Source organism: Hippocampus guttulatus, chromosome 1 (genome assembly GCF_054856545.1).
Source record: "Hippocampus guttulatus isolate MCC_2025c chromosome 1, RoL_Hgut_1.0, whole genome shotgun sequence".
NCBI classification, from domain to species: domain Eukaryota; kingdom Metazoa; phylum Chordata; class Actinopteri; order Syngnathiformes; family Syngnathidae; genus Hippocampus; species Hippocampus guttulatus.
The window spans coordinates 28,664,865-28,680,159 of NC_141261.1; the positions used below are offsets into that span (position 1 = coordinate 28,664,865).

Below are 15,295 nucleotides of genomic sequence, written 5' to 3' on the forward strand. Positions count from 1 at the left end.
GATGTAGTTTTCAGTCTTTGCACATGTTTTCAGCAATTATCCTCTAACATGTAAATTGTATTTTGTAACAACAACCTAAATTCGCTTGACTAAGTGGTGGACTCCCCACAGCAAGGTACTTAAATTCAGTTGTCAGCATAATAGCAAAATTACAAGTTTGTGTCTGCCATTCCCTTACTATTTGCTTCTAAAGCTCACTAATCTCTTTTAGTTTCTCCCCATGTCTTCCACTTTCCTCCACTTGTGTTTAGCAGCCATTAACTGCATGTGTTATAAGACACTCATCTCCTTTCAAAAGAAAACAATGCAAACCGCTGGCATGGCTTCAAATAACAGCCTCGGTCAATAATGTAATCTTTAGGCTCAGCATCAGGAAAACAAGTCGACCCTTCTCAGGCTCCGGCTCATGCAAGCTTGTGGACTTTTGATGTGAAATGTCCTAAAGGCTCACTAGACACTGTTTTGAACATAAGAATGAATAGACTTACATAATAGCAGTACATTTATTAAATCTATGCATCTTCTCTTCTTCCACACTGTGTTGAAAGGGACTGGAAACACATATGACTGATTTTCATAGGCATCCCCATCAGTTTGAGTTGTATATATTCAAAAGGCTTTCTATAGTATTTACTCAAGTGCACTTGCTACTACAAAAAGCAAAGGCGTTCAGTTTGTTTACATGGCTATGAGCCGAATTAATCATAACCAATATGAGTGACCCATAATTCACAAATGTCTTCAACACATTCCTATTCGAAAACATAGACTCATCCTTTGTCGCCTTGGAACATGTGTCAGTTTCGAGGCTGGTTGTTTGTCTGTGTGTGTGCTCTGCAATTGGCTGGCAACCGGTTCAGGTTACTGCCCGAAGACAGCTGGGATAGGCTCCAGCATGCCCCGCACCCCTTGTGAGGATAAAGTGGATCGGAAAATGGATGGATGGATGATGTAGTGGTTCACTTACCTGATTTGTGTGCAGGGAGTGTGGGATCGGTTCCTACTCAGTGACATGTGGATGTGAATGGTTGACTTTTGATGGATGGATGATAAAAACAATATGTGCAGTGCAGTTGGCTAGCAACCAGTCAAGGGCGTAACCTGCCTCTCAAACAAAGTCAGCTGGAATAGGCGCCAGCTCACCCATTACCCTAGCAGTGTGGAAAATGAATGGATGGAAAAATAATGTGCATAACACCAGAAAAATAACATGCTCCAACGAATGTTGAAAATTAATAACCAAACATGATTTATGTACGCTATTGTGTATTTTTTAATATTCAGTCGAAATAGTTAATTATACTAATTTAATTCTGATCCGTACAGCCCTAAAACAGCAAAGTTCCTACAATAAGAGCATATTAACACAACCACAACCTAAGGCAGTAGTCAGAAAATAGCGCCCTTCTGTGGCTATCTGTTTTATGACATTCAAAATTAGCACAAATTTGCTCCAGTTATACCAAGTAGCACCTTCGTTCCTGATATTTCAAATGAAAACTATGTTATCGACTCAAAGGCAGAGACTTTAAATATGAAAATTGTGCGTCTGCTCCGTTACAATATCTTGACAACAGGTACCCTCCTTTCCAGTGGGGGCGCTCTGGTACTTACGACGTTTTTAGTCTTAACATAGGCGGATGTGTCTGTATTGTTTTTCCGGTATTGTGCCGCCTCGTCGTCGTGTGTGTCTCTGTGAATGTGTTGTAAAGATGTCCGCCAGTGTGGCTAAACAGCCGTCTAAAAATGCTCCTAAAACCAACGCAGGAGCCACCGGAGCAGCGGGGGCAACCGGTGGGCCCCCAGTTATTCCTCTCGCCTCTCCGCTGATGGGGAAAAAGAAGAAACCTTTTTTAGGGATGCCCGCCCCGCTGGGCTACGTTCCCGGTTTGGGCAGAGGGTAAGCTAACTTTTTCGCCAGCTACAAACATGTCCATGAATGAAATATATTTTACGTTTAACGCTTCCATTTGCTGGATATGTTTGAGGGTAACTTGTGGATTTTCTGCAGTACAATAAAAATAACATGAATAAATAATGCTGCTTCTCTCACGTTTGCCGAAGCGAATCAGTGGAACCTAACACGAATATGAGCTCAATCATGTGTACGTGTAAAAATTCAAAGATTAACTTATTTACCTGAGGCCAGCATTAACAGATAGCTTTTTTAAAAGACGATTCCACGATTTAAAAAAATATTATAGAGCGCCAATTGCCCGGGTTTACAAATACATTACAAAATAATAGTCACGAAGCGAACAGAGTTGTGATTTAAACTCGGATACGTGTTCTTTGGTAATGATTCAAAGTGGTTGTCTCAAACGGCTTCACAGACCCACCGTTGACAGAGATCAGTGACACTAATTAAGCCAATAGTCAACTCCACTTGTATAGTTGTGTGACAGGTCCTAGTGTTGTGTGCAGTATTACATTTACCTTGATTGTTTTCCTTCAGGGCTACTGGTTTCACTACCCGATCTGATATCGGTCCAGCTCGTGATGCCAACGATCCAGTTGATGACCGACATGCACCCCCGGGGAAGAGGACAGTTGGGGACCAAATGAAGAAGAACCAGGATGATGACGATGAAGATCTAAATGACACTAATTATGATGAGGTGTCTTGTTGTTTACATTTCAGGATCAGCCACTCCTCTTATTGTTGCTTATTGTATACTTGAAAATATGTCATCCTAAATTTCTTGCAGTTTAACGGCTATGCCGGAAGCTTGTTCTCCAGTGGACCGTATGAAAAGGATGATGAAGAAGCAGATGCAATATATGCGGCTCTGGATAAAAGGATGGATGAAAGACGCAAAGAAAGAAGGTTGATCAAAAAGCACAGCTGTTATAAACTGAAATAATTTCAGAATCTGACAGGTTAAGATTGAGGTTTTCCTTTTTTAATTTTTTTTTTTTAAGGGAGCTGAGAGAAAAAGAAGAGATAGAGAAATACCGTATGGAGCGACCCAAAATTCAGCAGCAGTTTTCCGATTTAAAGGTACAAATTAGAGCAACTCTACAAATGTATTAATCTCTTCCCGCAATGTGCTGCTTTTGTCCTCTCGTTGCTACATCAGATTTTTTTGCCGCTTCTCTTCTTCTCCTCACAGAGGAAATTGGCGGAGGTCTCAGAGGAAGAGTGGCTTAGCATTCCTGAAGTGGGAGACGCCAGGAATAAGCGCCAGAGAAACCCACGCTATGAGAAACTCACTCCTGTACCAGATAGCTTTTTCTCCAAGCACCTTCAAACGGGAGAGAACCACACCAGTGTTGACCCTCTCAAGGGGGTCAGTATACATTCAAATACATATCCAATGTGAATGAAAAATGTGGTTCTGTTTTTTGCCGTAGATATGGTGGAGAGGGGGGTGACATTTAAGATTTCCAGTATTGTGAAACAGTGGTGAAGTGTTCAATCTCGCCGTGGAGGAAAGCCCCACTCAGATGTCATTGCCTTTTCTCTCCATTAGCTTGGTGGTCTTAACACACCGTACCCAGGAAGTATGACGCCAGGCCTGATGACGCCGGGGACAGGAGACCTGGACATGAGAAAAATTGGTCAGGCCAGGAACACACTCATGGATATGAGACTCAGTCAGGTAATCATTTTTGGCCCAGATGTTGTGGATTTCTTTTCCTTCCATGTCACCTAGGGGCTGCTCTGTACACGGGACGTTTTTGAGCGTTTTGGCTTCTCCTTTCAATATTTGGCAGCTTGATACAGCCCCAAATATTTGAATCCATTAAGTAATTTCCAGCATCTTGTTGGCGCACATGAAGCCTCACACATCATCAGCATTTGATCACGGAGATTTGATCCAGATTTTTGATGCACTGCTCTGAGTAGTCAGTCACTCGGCTGATACGGGCTCCGGAGTCTCAGTATTAAATATCCTATCTCTTTAAATTGGTTCAAAAAGTATTTAATCACTGAAACCCTAATTAACACCAATGTTAACAATAGAAGAGGCAGGATACAGTCGTCTCGTTCAGTTGATGAGTCTGTTTGTCAAGTGTTTGCCTCTCTCTTATACCAGGTGTCTGACTCGGTCAGCGGTCAGACGGTGGTGGATCCCAAAGGCTACCTGACGGACCTCAACTCGATGATCCCCACACACGGAGGAGACATCAGGTAGAGGCGAATGTGTGGCAACACAGAAGGTTCATGTGGTTTGTTTGCGCCTAATGCGTTTGATCAATTCCTTTTGGCTCCATATTTTCCAGTGACATTAAAAAGGCTCGTCTGCTGCTGAAATCTGTGAGGGAGACGAACCCTCATCACCCGCCTGCCTGGATTGCCTCGGCTAGGCTGGAAGAAGTGACTGGCAAGCTGCAGGTGGCCCGTAACCTCATCATGAAAGGCACAGAGATGTGTCCAAAGGTAAAGGAGGAAAACGCCTGAACAGAGCGCATAGGCGTAAGTGTGTGTGTGTGTTTGTATGTATGTACAATACACTACATCTTTATTCATATAGCACTTTCACAACAGCTGCTTGGATTTGCTTGTCAGGTTTTAGCTTGCCATTCAGGAAAGCAATCATTGTTGTCTGTGCCCATCAGAGCGAGGATGTGTGGCTGGAGGCAGCCAGGCTACAGCCCGGCGACACGGCCAAAGCTGTTGTAGCTCAAGCTGTCCGGCACATGCCGCAGTCGGTCCGAATCTACATCAGAGCCGCCGAGTTGGAAACGGATGTCAGAGCCAAGAAAAGAGTCCTCAGGAAAGGTAAGGTTCAAGTTTAATGCTCACCACTTTGTTTTCTGGTCTTTTAAAAAACAGTTCTTGATGTTCACGCAGCCTTGGAAAACGTGTCCAAGTCAGTCCGTCTGTGGAAGACAGCTGTTGAACTCGAGGAGCCAGAAGATGCCAGAATCATGCTGAGCAGAGCTGTGGAGTGTTGCCCTACAAGTGTGGAGGTACTTGATGAACCCGTGCTGCAGTTTGACTGTCTAGTGCAAGACATCCATTAGTGCTGTACTGTTTCTGCCCGTCATTTTCAGCTGTGGCTGGCTTTAGCTCGACTAGAGACGTATGAGAACGCCCGACGTGTCCTGAACAAGGCCCGTGAGAACATCCCCACCGATCGCCATATTTGGATCACCGCCGCAAAGTTGGAGGAAGCCAATGGCAACACACAGATGGTGGACAAGATCATCGAGAGAGCCATCACCTCGTTGCGTGCCAACGGCGTGGAGATTAACAGAGAGCAGTGGATACAGGTGTGTTTGTGTAAATCCCAAAATATTTCTGTCGAGGACAGGCTTCCCAGCTGTGGCTTGAAAAGTGACGTTTTAGCAGGCAGTCTCATTTGTGGTCCAGGTCGTAGTTTAACAGTCAATTTAAGACTTTACCTTTGAAAGTGATAGCTGGGATGTTCATGCTTGGATCATTGTGCAACGGATAAACAGATGAATGTACAGTAGATGCCCTCTGTGATGCTTCGTCTTTCCTGGCAGGATGCAGAGGAGTGCGACAAAGCTGGCAGCGTGGCCACCTGCCAGGCCATAATCAGAGCAGTCATCGGGATCGGGATCGAAGAGGAAGACTGCAAGCACACATGGATGGAGGACTCTGATAGTGTGCGTGCAGACAGTTGTATTCACAAGTTTACATACTCTTGCACCATAAAAAACACGCCCACACATAAAACCCCTTCATTTTATTTTAAATGGGGTGCACATTGAACTATAAATCATTTCAGAATATCACAAAGTAATGAGCTGTCATCGTGTCATATTTTTCCTAAAACTGCTAATATTTCAATTCTGCCGTGTTATGTACATTTATAATCCCTACTCTAAATTAAAAATGAGATATGCTTAGTCCCTGACATCTGCGCGGCTACTTGTCTCATAATATTACTGTGTTTTGTGTTTCAGTGTGTGGCCCATGGAGCATTGGAGTGTGCCAGGGCCATCTATGCTCATGCTCTGCAGGTGTTCCCCAGTAAGAAAAGTGTGTGGCTTCGAGCTGCCTACTTTGAAAAGAACAACGGAACCAGGTAGACAATAGCTCCCTCCAAAGGGGACCTTTTCTATTTAATGATCTGGTTCAAATTGTATCGTGTTTCCTGCATGTACCTGTCAGGGAGTCTTTGGAGACCCTGCTCCAGAAAGCTGTGGCTCACTGTCCAAAGGCGGAGGTACTCTGGCTCATGGGAGCCAAATCCAAATGGCTCGCTGAAGACGTGCCCGCCGCCAGAAGCATCCTCGCTCTGGCTTTTCAGGTAATAGAGCTGCTCCTCCAAATCGAGTAGTCTCTTCCACAGCACCTTTTACACTTGAATATTTATTGATCCATTTGATCCAACGCGCAATTTTCCAAGTGCCCTCGCCTCTGTTTGGATTAAATTCCAGATTTTAGATTTGGCTGTGCCTGTTGTCTAGTGAATGGTGTCTAGTCGGTCATGTTTGCAACATCGCGTTGGACATGTTTGTGTATGCACGAGACAAATCTCTTTTTCCAAAGGTGAACTACGAACTGAACTAGTTCATTAAGATTTGTGAACTGAACTCGGAACTAGTTTGTGTAGAAAATTAACTTTCCCGCCAGTGACTCCAATGCATACCCTTCCACAGGCTAACCCCAACAGTGAGGAGATCTGGCTGGCTGCTGTCAAGCTGGAGTCCGAGAATAACGAGTATGAGAGAGCCCGTCGGCTGCTAGCCAAAGCTCGGAGCAGCGCCCCCACAGCCAGAGTGAGTTCTCCCTTCCCGCATTGCTCTTCATCTCCAAATCCTTCAACCCGCCAGCTAGCATGTCTCCCCCAGTGTCCAAAACCTCTTCAACCCCTCTGTGGACACTAGCTTTTAGTATACAGTATTTGCAACGGACACAAAATAACACCTTTAAACGGGCATGTTTAGATACTTGCCGTTGTTTTCTGATCCATTATCACATTGCGAATATTTGCAGTGTCCAGTGTCATTGTCCACTTTAAAAGTCATGTTTTTGATAACATAGAGTGTAAGTGCAGAGTGTCTTGGGCATCAAGTTAGGGCTTGCTAGATTCTCAAACCTCAGTTTGTGCTGACGGATGCTGACAACACTGCACTTCAACTTTCACTTTTACTCTTGGGTGATCTGAGAATTTTTTTTGTGTTTGCTGACAAATAACGTTTGGTGAGTCTTCATTGTCATTTGACTGTGCTGACTGCTCGGTCAGAAAACATTATGATACGGAATTAATAATACACTTAAGCTATGCAGTCAGAAAGTGTTATTCGCTTCATGTCAGCCCTATTAACTTGGTGGCATTGTAAAATGAAGTCCAAGTTGTCTTGTGCTGTATTCGCATTTCCAGTTTGAAATGGGTGTTGTCTTGAAAGGTTTTCATGAAGTCCGTCAAGTTGGAGTGGGTGTTAGGGAACATTGAAGCCGCTCAGGAGCTGTGCACAGAGGCCCTCAAACACTATGAGGACTTTCCCAAACTCTGGATGATGAGAGGCCAGATTGAAGAGCAATGTGACAACATGGATAAAGCCAGAGAGGCCTACAACCAGGGGGTGAGCTACGTATTAAAACGCTCTTGTTTTGACCTCTTCAGTGGCTAATGTCCCGTATTTTCACACAGTTGAAAAAGTGTCCCAACTCCGTGGCCCTGTGGCTGCTGACTTCTCGTCTGGAAGAGCGAGTGGGACAGTTGACCAGAGCCAGAGCCATCCTGGAGAAGTCGCGACTGAAGAACCCGCAGAGTCCCGAGTTGTGGTGAGAAAACGCACACCACACAGAACAAAGAGAGAAACATGAAAAAAAAACAAAGGCTCTCGTCACTGGACTTGTCACTCATGTGTCTCCTGGTTAACCAGGTTGGAATCAGTCCGATTAGAATTCCGCTCAGGACTAAAGAACATTGCAAATACGCTGATGGCCAAAGCTCTGCAGGAATGTCCCAATTCAGGTGAGAGTATGACCAACGCACAGCGCTGTTCAAAATAATAGCAGTGCAATGTGACGAACCAGAATATCCCTGGTTTTTAGTACATTTTTTATTGTTACATGCCAGACAAGTTACCAGTAGGTGCAGTAGATTCTCAGAAAACAAACAAGACCCAGCATTCATAATCGGCACGCTCCGAAGGCTGTGCAATTGGGCAAATAGTTCAAAGGGGTGTGTTAAAAAAATAGCAGTGTTGCAACCGATCTCTGAGTTCATCAATTTTGGGGAAGAAAAAAAACAAAAACAGGGGTGAATCAGGTGCGAATCAGGTGGCGCCTACTTAACTCATTCAGTACCAGCCAATTCTGGACCAAGTCTGAAAAGACGTTTAAAAACGTCTTTGGGAGTGAATGAGTTAAGGGTGATGACACCAGCACAGGTTGAACATGCATTTGAGGAAAACGGGTCGTTCAAGATACTGCTCCGAAGAACGGCGTTCTTTGATTAAAAAGTTGATTGGAGAGGGAAGAACCTATAAAGAGGTGCAAAAAATTGTTGGCTGTTCAGCTGAAATGATCTCCAATGCCTTAAAATGGGTAGAAAAGCCAGAGACACGTGGAAGAAAACGGAAGACAACTATTAAAATGGACCGGAGAATAACTAGAATGGCAAAGGCTCAGCCAATGATCAGCTCCAGGATGATCAAACACAGTCTGCAGTTACCTGTAAATGCTGTGACAGTTAGAAGACGTCTGTGTGAAGCAAATGTATTTAAGAATCCCACGCAAAGTCCCTCTGTTCCAAAAAAGGCACCAGCAGAAGAGGTTACAATTCGCCAAAGAACACATCAACTGGCCTAAAGAAAAATGGAGGAGCATTTTGTGGGCTGATGAAAGTAAAATTGTCCTTTTTGGGTCCAGGGGCCACAGACCGTGTGTGAGACGACCCCCAAACTCGGAATTCAAACCTCAGTACACATTGAAGACAGTGAAGCATGGTGGTGCAAGTATCATGGTCTGGGCATGTTTCTCCTACTCTGATTTTGGGCCCATTTATCGCATACCAGGGATCATGGATCAGTTTGTGTATGTCAAGATACTTGAAGAGGTTATGCTGCCTCATGCTGAAGAGGACATGCCTTTGAAATGGGTGTTTCAACAAGACAATGGCCCAAAACACACCAGTAGACGAGCAAAGTCTTGGTTCCAAACCAATCAAATTAATGATATGGAGTGGCCAGCCCAATCCCCAGATCTCAATCCAATCGAGAACTTGTGGGGTGATATCAAAAATACTGTTTGTGAAGCAAAACCAAGAAATGTTAATGAATTGTGGAATGTTGTTAAGCAATCATGGAGTGAAATAACAACTGAAAGCTGCCACAAGTTGGTTGACTCTATGCCACACAGATGTGAAGCAGTTATAAAAAGCTGTGGTCATGCAACTAAATATTAGGATTGTTAAATCCTACCTTTTTTTTTGGAAATATAAAATAGTTTTGTACAGTCAACAGCAGACACTGCTATTTTTTTGAACACACCCCTTTGAACTATTTGCCCAATTGCACAGCCTTCGGAGCGTGCCGATTATAAATGCTGGGTCTTGTTTGTTTTCTGAGAATCTACTGCACCTACTGGTAACTTGTCTGGCATCTAACAATTTTTTTTTTTACTAAAAACCAGGGATATTCTGGTTCGTCGCATTGCACTGCTATTATTTTGAACAGCACTGTAGAAGGAAGCCATTCCTTTCATTCAATGCAGTAATTGAGCTCCAATTCTGCTTTGCTCAAGGCATCCTGTGGGCCGAGGCAGTGTTTTTGGAGGCCAGGCCTCAGAGGAAGACCAAGAGTGTGGATGCTTTGAAGAAGTGTGAACATGATCCACACGTGTTGCTCGCTGTCGCCAAGTATGACCACATCTTTTGATATTTTCTATGAGAGAATCCTCATGAGTTCTGGTTTCCCAATGCATATGTATCATCTTAGGTTGTTCTGGAGTGAGCGTAAGATCACCAAAGCCAGAGAATGGTTCCTCCGCACCGTGAAGATAGAGCCTGACCTGGGAGATGCCTGGGCTCTCTTCTACAAGTTTGAACTGCAGCATGGAACAGAAGTAAGTTCCTTTTCCCTCTACTATGGATAGTCCAGACCGGCCTTTCTGGAGTTTGTCTTGAAGCCAAAAAATAGGAGGTGACCATTTCAACTTTGTTGAAAGGGGAACTCGAGTTAAACATTTTCCTTGCAATAAAATGTTCTGTGTGCCCCCAACAGTCTGAACACGGTATTCAGATTAATGTTTCATTTGTGGACTATTATTTAAGATGCAAAATCCACTCGTTTTATCCATCTCGGGGTGGCCATTTTGCCACTTTTTGTCAACTGAAAATGGGCTCGGCTTGCGAACTTGACCAAACCCAGAAAACAGGTGAGTCGTGATCAGTCCTTGGGCACAGATTTTTTTTCTTTCATTAATTCATCATTTGTTTTCAGTTGCCAGCAAGCACAAAAAAGGACCACCTCTTGACATCAATATAAATGCATGGATGTTGCTAATTCATTCATATTCCATGTGTTCAGACTTCTCCTCTAAGCCGATTTATCTACCTGTTTTCAGCCATCTCAGGAAGGTAGCATTTTGTCCAGCAGCGCCTCCTGCTGTCAACAGAAATTGACTTCTAAGTCACCCTGGGCTCACATTGCGAGCGTCACAGCTCAACTGTTTTCTGAGTCCGGTCATGTGACGTACACGATGCAAGTGTCACAAATAAAATGAATATGTTCATTCTGGGTTATATATATATTTTTTAATAATTTGCTGATTCATTGGGTATTGGACCTGTGTATTGCCAAAAAATGGAATTGGCATCAGTCTCAAAAAATCCACATTGATCAGACCCCAGCACTAATACTCACTGTCTTCTATTAGGAACAGCAGGAAGAAGTGCGCAAACGCTGTGAGAATGCCGAGCCGCGTCACGGCGAGTTGTGGTGCGCTGAGTCCAAACACGTCCTGAACTGGCAGAAGAAGACAGTAGAGATTCTTGCACAAGTTGCAAGCAAGATCAAAAACACGTTCTGAGACTGAGGAGCTGCATTCAACACATGTCGCAAAACCTCAGTCAAATCACCAGGATGGACTTTCACAGATCAGCTTCGTTGCACGCTTGCATCAGACACAATGTCAATTCAGTACATCTAGCGTTGGGATTAAGTGTGGAATTAGGCTTTCATAACAATTTTTAAATAGAAGTTGCAGCCTATCGTGTGGGCTTGACTGTTTTTTTTAGCCCGTGACTGCTTGATGACACAATGGTGATTGAGTCTTAATCCGTGTGTGCAGCTACTTCTGTAAAAGATAATCGAAAGTGTTCCAGATTGTGCATTTATTTAGTTTATGAATACAATGTCTTTGTTGCTTGTGTTTTAACCTAACCTCTTTTTGCAGCAGTGAAGCATCCTGCACTCCAGAAAAACACCACCATAAAAAATAAAATGACAAAACACCTTTGAAACCAGCGTGAGAGAGAAAGAAATTGAGAAATGCATCTTTTGGTGCCATCCTAATTGTTTGAATTGAGCTAAGGAGTTAGGCTCATTATTTAGTTTTTATCTCATCCCTTCTTCTGTTGTAGTCTTCGTTTGGTAATTTGCTTGAATTGTATTTGCAATCCACCCATAAATTCTTGCACCACCTCCCCTTGCTGCTTTCCGTGTGCGTTTGTCAGTGGTGAGCGTACAATTTGCGTCTCTTGGCGCGCCAACGAAAGTGAAACAATGACTGAATGATCGATTGCATTGTTTTCGTTGACTTCGCACGACCGTGTTAAGGAGAAGCCAAGAGGAGGCCATCCATGACTGCGAATGGAATTACAGCTGCGGTGACCTTGGCTAAGGAAAGTAGGTTTCACCGTAGCCTTTTTTGGCAGCTTTTGCGCTGCAAGGTGAGGTTTGGATACAACATATCCTGCCGAAGTGTTAACTGTTCAAATGGCAGTTTGTTCATCTGAGGATCTGGCGGTAGAACATGGTATAAATGGTGAGTGTGCTTGAAAGTTGGTTTTGCAAACGATTGTATGGTTTGGGGTTGCGTTTTGTTGCAAAGGCGACTTTGTTTATAAGTGATAAGTAACCATACCGAAGTTTAACTGCTGTTAAACGTTCTGTCAATCTTATTCACTGTACTCCACTTTGCCCTTCCCAATATTATGATATACGGTGTATGACAACGTCATCAACTTCGATCTGCATAATATAAAGGTATACATTCATACTCAGCGGCCACTCTCGAGTCATCCGTCCCTCCACTCTCGCGGTCTTCTGGAGCGATAACATTTGACTTTAAACCAGAATCAGGCTACACACTGGACTGGTGGTCAGCATGGTACATATCGGCAATATTCAAACTCCCCACCACATCTACTGTACTTCTCAAGCCAGCTGAGATTGGCAACCCTGTTGAGGATAAGTGGAAGGCCAATAGAAAATGGATGGATGGATCGTGACCATACACAGTTTTCCTGGTGTTAAATTGAGGTGTTAAACTCAGGTCAGACACACCAATAACACTGAACCAACCCTCCTCTATTCTGACTGCATTCAGGTCATCATCAAACCCCACAATTATAACATTTATGGTGAAAAAGAAATGCCTTGTCTTCATGATGATGTTACTGATTTTCCTGAAGTAAGGGAATTCATTTTTTGTACCCACACATATAAACATTCTTGCATTCAGTTCCATACTTTTTCGCACAGGAGGCAATGGGAAGACTTCAATTTAAATATTTGACAAGACCCCAACACCTAGTCTGAAGAGTTTAGCATCTCACTGTGCATAAACGTTGCCTTCATTTTGACACTTTGACAACTGGCTGGTTCGCCAAATGTTACACAGTACATTTTGTAGAACACTCGAAAAAGACTACATTTGGTCCAAGTCTAAACCGAGTAAACTTTACTCTTGGAAGTGAGTAAAATATTGAGAATATAAATTACACTGGAAAGAAAGTTTTTTTTTTTGTTTGTTTTTTAATTCAGAGATTCTAAGTCAATTGTAAAAGAAGAGTTCTTGAAGAAATTTTACTTGGATAATATGAGTTAATTTTAAAAAAAAGTCACTCAAAGGTTGACATTATTGACATGCATTCATCACCTGATGGCAGTTGAATGGTCTCTTACACTTTTTGGGCAACCTTCAAAATCACATAGCAGCAAAACAGAGAAGAATATGGCCATTAAGTAATTGACATTACACACTGATGTCTATTTCCTGTACGTCTACATGGCCAAATGAGAAAACCCTCGAGATTTGTGCAATTCAATATTTACACAAGTAGTTGTTGAGGCTTTGTTTTCCAGACTGGTGAAGAGAGTGACACTTTGGTGAACATAGATCATGCCTACATGAAGTGGAGACCCTTATACGTATCAGCAGATTATAAATAATCATTGGTGGGCACATCAATCCGTCAGTCATCATGTTGCCATTATTTCTGGCTGGCCCATTTTGTCCGAGTCGACGGCGACAATCAGTGTCGAGACTTTACTTCGCGGCGCTGTGTAAGCAGAGACGCATCCAAAATAAAGGAAAAAAAATACGATAAAACAGAACAGTGTTGTTTAACTTTCGTTCCCACAGACCGCAATAACTTTGTCCCATATTGTTTTTATTTCAGCAGTCACCATGCTGTTTGCATGTTTGTTTGGTCCTGTTGGTTTTATTTATTTATTTTTTCTTTATTTGGCTGTGTGTCTGCTTGCATGTTGGCAGATTTGGGTGCAGTAGAAGCCTCCTACAAGTTACCCCAAAAACAGGATTTAATATGAACCGTAATTCAAGCAGAGTGAAAATAAAAGTCACGTAAATAAGCTTGAATAAACGTGCAGTTTTTCACTGCAGCTGCCTAGCCCTTGTTGAATCAAAACATAACATTTACCACGATAACGCCCGCGAATGGCCGTGCAGCTCATGACATCACCGGAACTCCAACTAGGTTAGGCCGAGTGGCCCACATGATCGACACATTGCCGAACTGAGAAACGGCAGAAATTTGTGGACAACACGCAAGCTGAGCAGGATCTGTCACCAGGGTGACAAACATCTAATGGTTTTTGAACATTTATGAATCATGACCATATTGTCACTTGTAGCATTGCAAAGCATCTGAAAATCGACATTTCCATACACTTTAGTCATTTCTATGCTTCAAAGTGCCGTTACTGTGCAATGTGTACATGATATGCAATCCCAGTGATTGTCTAATTAATGTTTAATCCATATGAAACAGAAAAGTCAAACTGAAAAGTTATGAGGCAACATTTTTTTTCATGAAATATGTGAGAGTTTTGCCGACCTTAGCAGGAAAATTTGATTCCGCCTTGCAAGCGAGTCGGCAAATGATGCTGAAGAAAATTGTCTGGAGTCTAACCAGTGAACTTTAATCATTCCGAAAGGAAATGGTTTCAATTTCAATTGGACATGAAGGGTGACTTCTGCTCATATTTAGTCTAGTGAAACATCTGCCGTGGTCTTTTGTGTTTCTCATCAATATTTGATTAAAATAGAGCAATGATGTGTGTCTTCCGCCATATTTAGTCGAGCCTGTATAACATTCTCATGCCCGCAGTAAACCAGGCGCATCCTTGGAGCCACCTGTTAGCCTTGATACGCTGCTTACTGGAGACTTTGTGGAGACGGCTTGATGTAAGCTAAGAATCGGTTTAGGGGACACTGAAGTCCCGAGTTCGCACCATAGTCTCGGTACCGCCCTTCTGATGTAATAAATATGTTGTGTGCCCATGGTGTGGGTGCACTCGTGATCCGCAGCCATTGTCTGTAAACCATGGGTGCCCGGAATATTCTGCAAATAAAACCTTTGAAGGTCCTGTTCATCGCCTGTATTTGGATAACCAACATCCTCACCATGCGAAATTCAACAAACACGCGGAGGAAAGAAGGCCACTCTCCTCCAACAGACACCAATCAGGGTCGAATCCAGTGGACACCCCATTTCAACGTCAAATCAGTGTGACATCTGAGACCACACACGCTATTTTATTACTGTGTGGTGTAAATGCAACCCGGACATTCTGTTTTAACTGTTTTTAACCGTGCATTCTCCCGTTTTTTCCTCTTTCTGTCTCAAAGTGTCAACCTGGAAAGCTACTGCACAGTGTCCTGGCACTTCTCCTATTGGTCACCATCTGTGGAAAGCGTAGATGTAACTATCAAGAAATACTGGGCTCATACAGCGAGGTCATCTTGGTGGAGTTACAGAATCTGGTAATCAGGGTCACTGGTCTCAACATGTTTTGTGTCATCAGTCCAAACATTTGTCTTGCTTTGTAGAATTTGACAGATTCAAGTGATACACCCAAAGGGAGAGACAGCTGTCCAGGAAAGGTAAATAAAAGG

The 15,295-nt window shown here is 43.1% G+C and overlaps 1 protein-coding gene across 1 annotated transcript; it reads left to right on the forward strand.

Annotated features, from left to right (window-relative positions):
• The first annotated feature begins 1,660 nt into the window (after positions 1-1,660).
• On the forward strand, positions 1,661-11,574 carry prpf6 (PRP6 pre-mRNA processing factor 6 homolog (S. cerevisiae)). Its single transcript, XM_086124714.1, has 21 exons — positions 1,661-1,900; positions 2,456-2,618; positions 2,709-2,827; positions 2,923-3,001; positions 3,114-3,290; positions 3,474-3,602; positions 4,041-4,135; positions 4,228-4,384; positions 4,564-4,726; positions 4,799-4,917; positions 5,002-5,220; positions 5,458-5,580; positions 5,881-6,002; positions 6,089-6,227; positions 6,580-6,699; positions 7,330-7,506; positions 7,575-7,708; positions 7,810-7,901; positions 9,674-9,788; positions 9,868-9,994; positions 10,808-11,574. Exons 1-21 carry the CDS (start codon positions 1,713-1,715, stop codon positions 10,958-10,960), a joined length of 2,910 nt encoding a protein of 969 aa, XP_085980840.1. The 5' UTR covers positions 1,661-1,712; the 3' UTR covers positions 10,961-11,574.
• The last annotated feature ends 3,721 nt before the right edge of the window (positions 11,575-15,295 follow it).

What these genes read in the sequence shown, in the direction of transcription:
- prpf6 (XM_086124714.1), top strand. Translation starts at nt 1,713, where the DNA reads ATGTCCGCCAGTGTGGCTAAACAGCCGTCTAAAAATGCTCCTAAAACC. An exon ending in GAAAAGAACAACGGAACCAG is followed by an intron (nt 6,003 to 6,088) that starts GTAGACAATAGC and finishes TGTACCTGTCAG; the next exon opens with GGAGTCTTTGGAGACCCTGC. An exon ending in TCCTCGCTCTGGCTTTTCAG is followed by an intron (nt 6,228 to 6,579) that starts GTAATAGAGCTG and finishes ACCCTTCCACAG; the next exon opens with GCTAACCCCAACAGTGAGGA.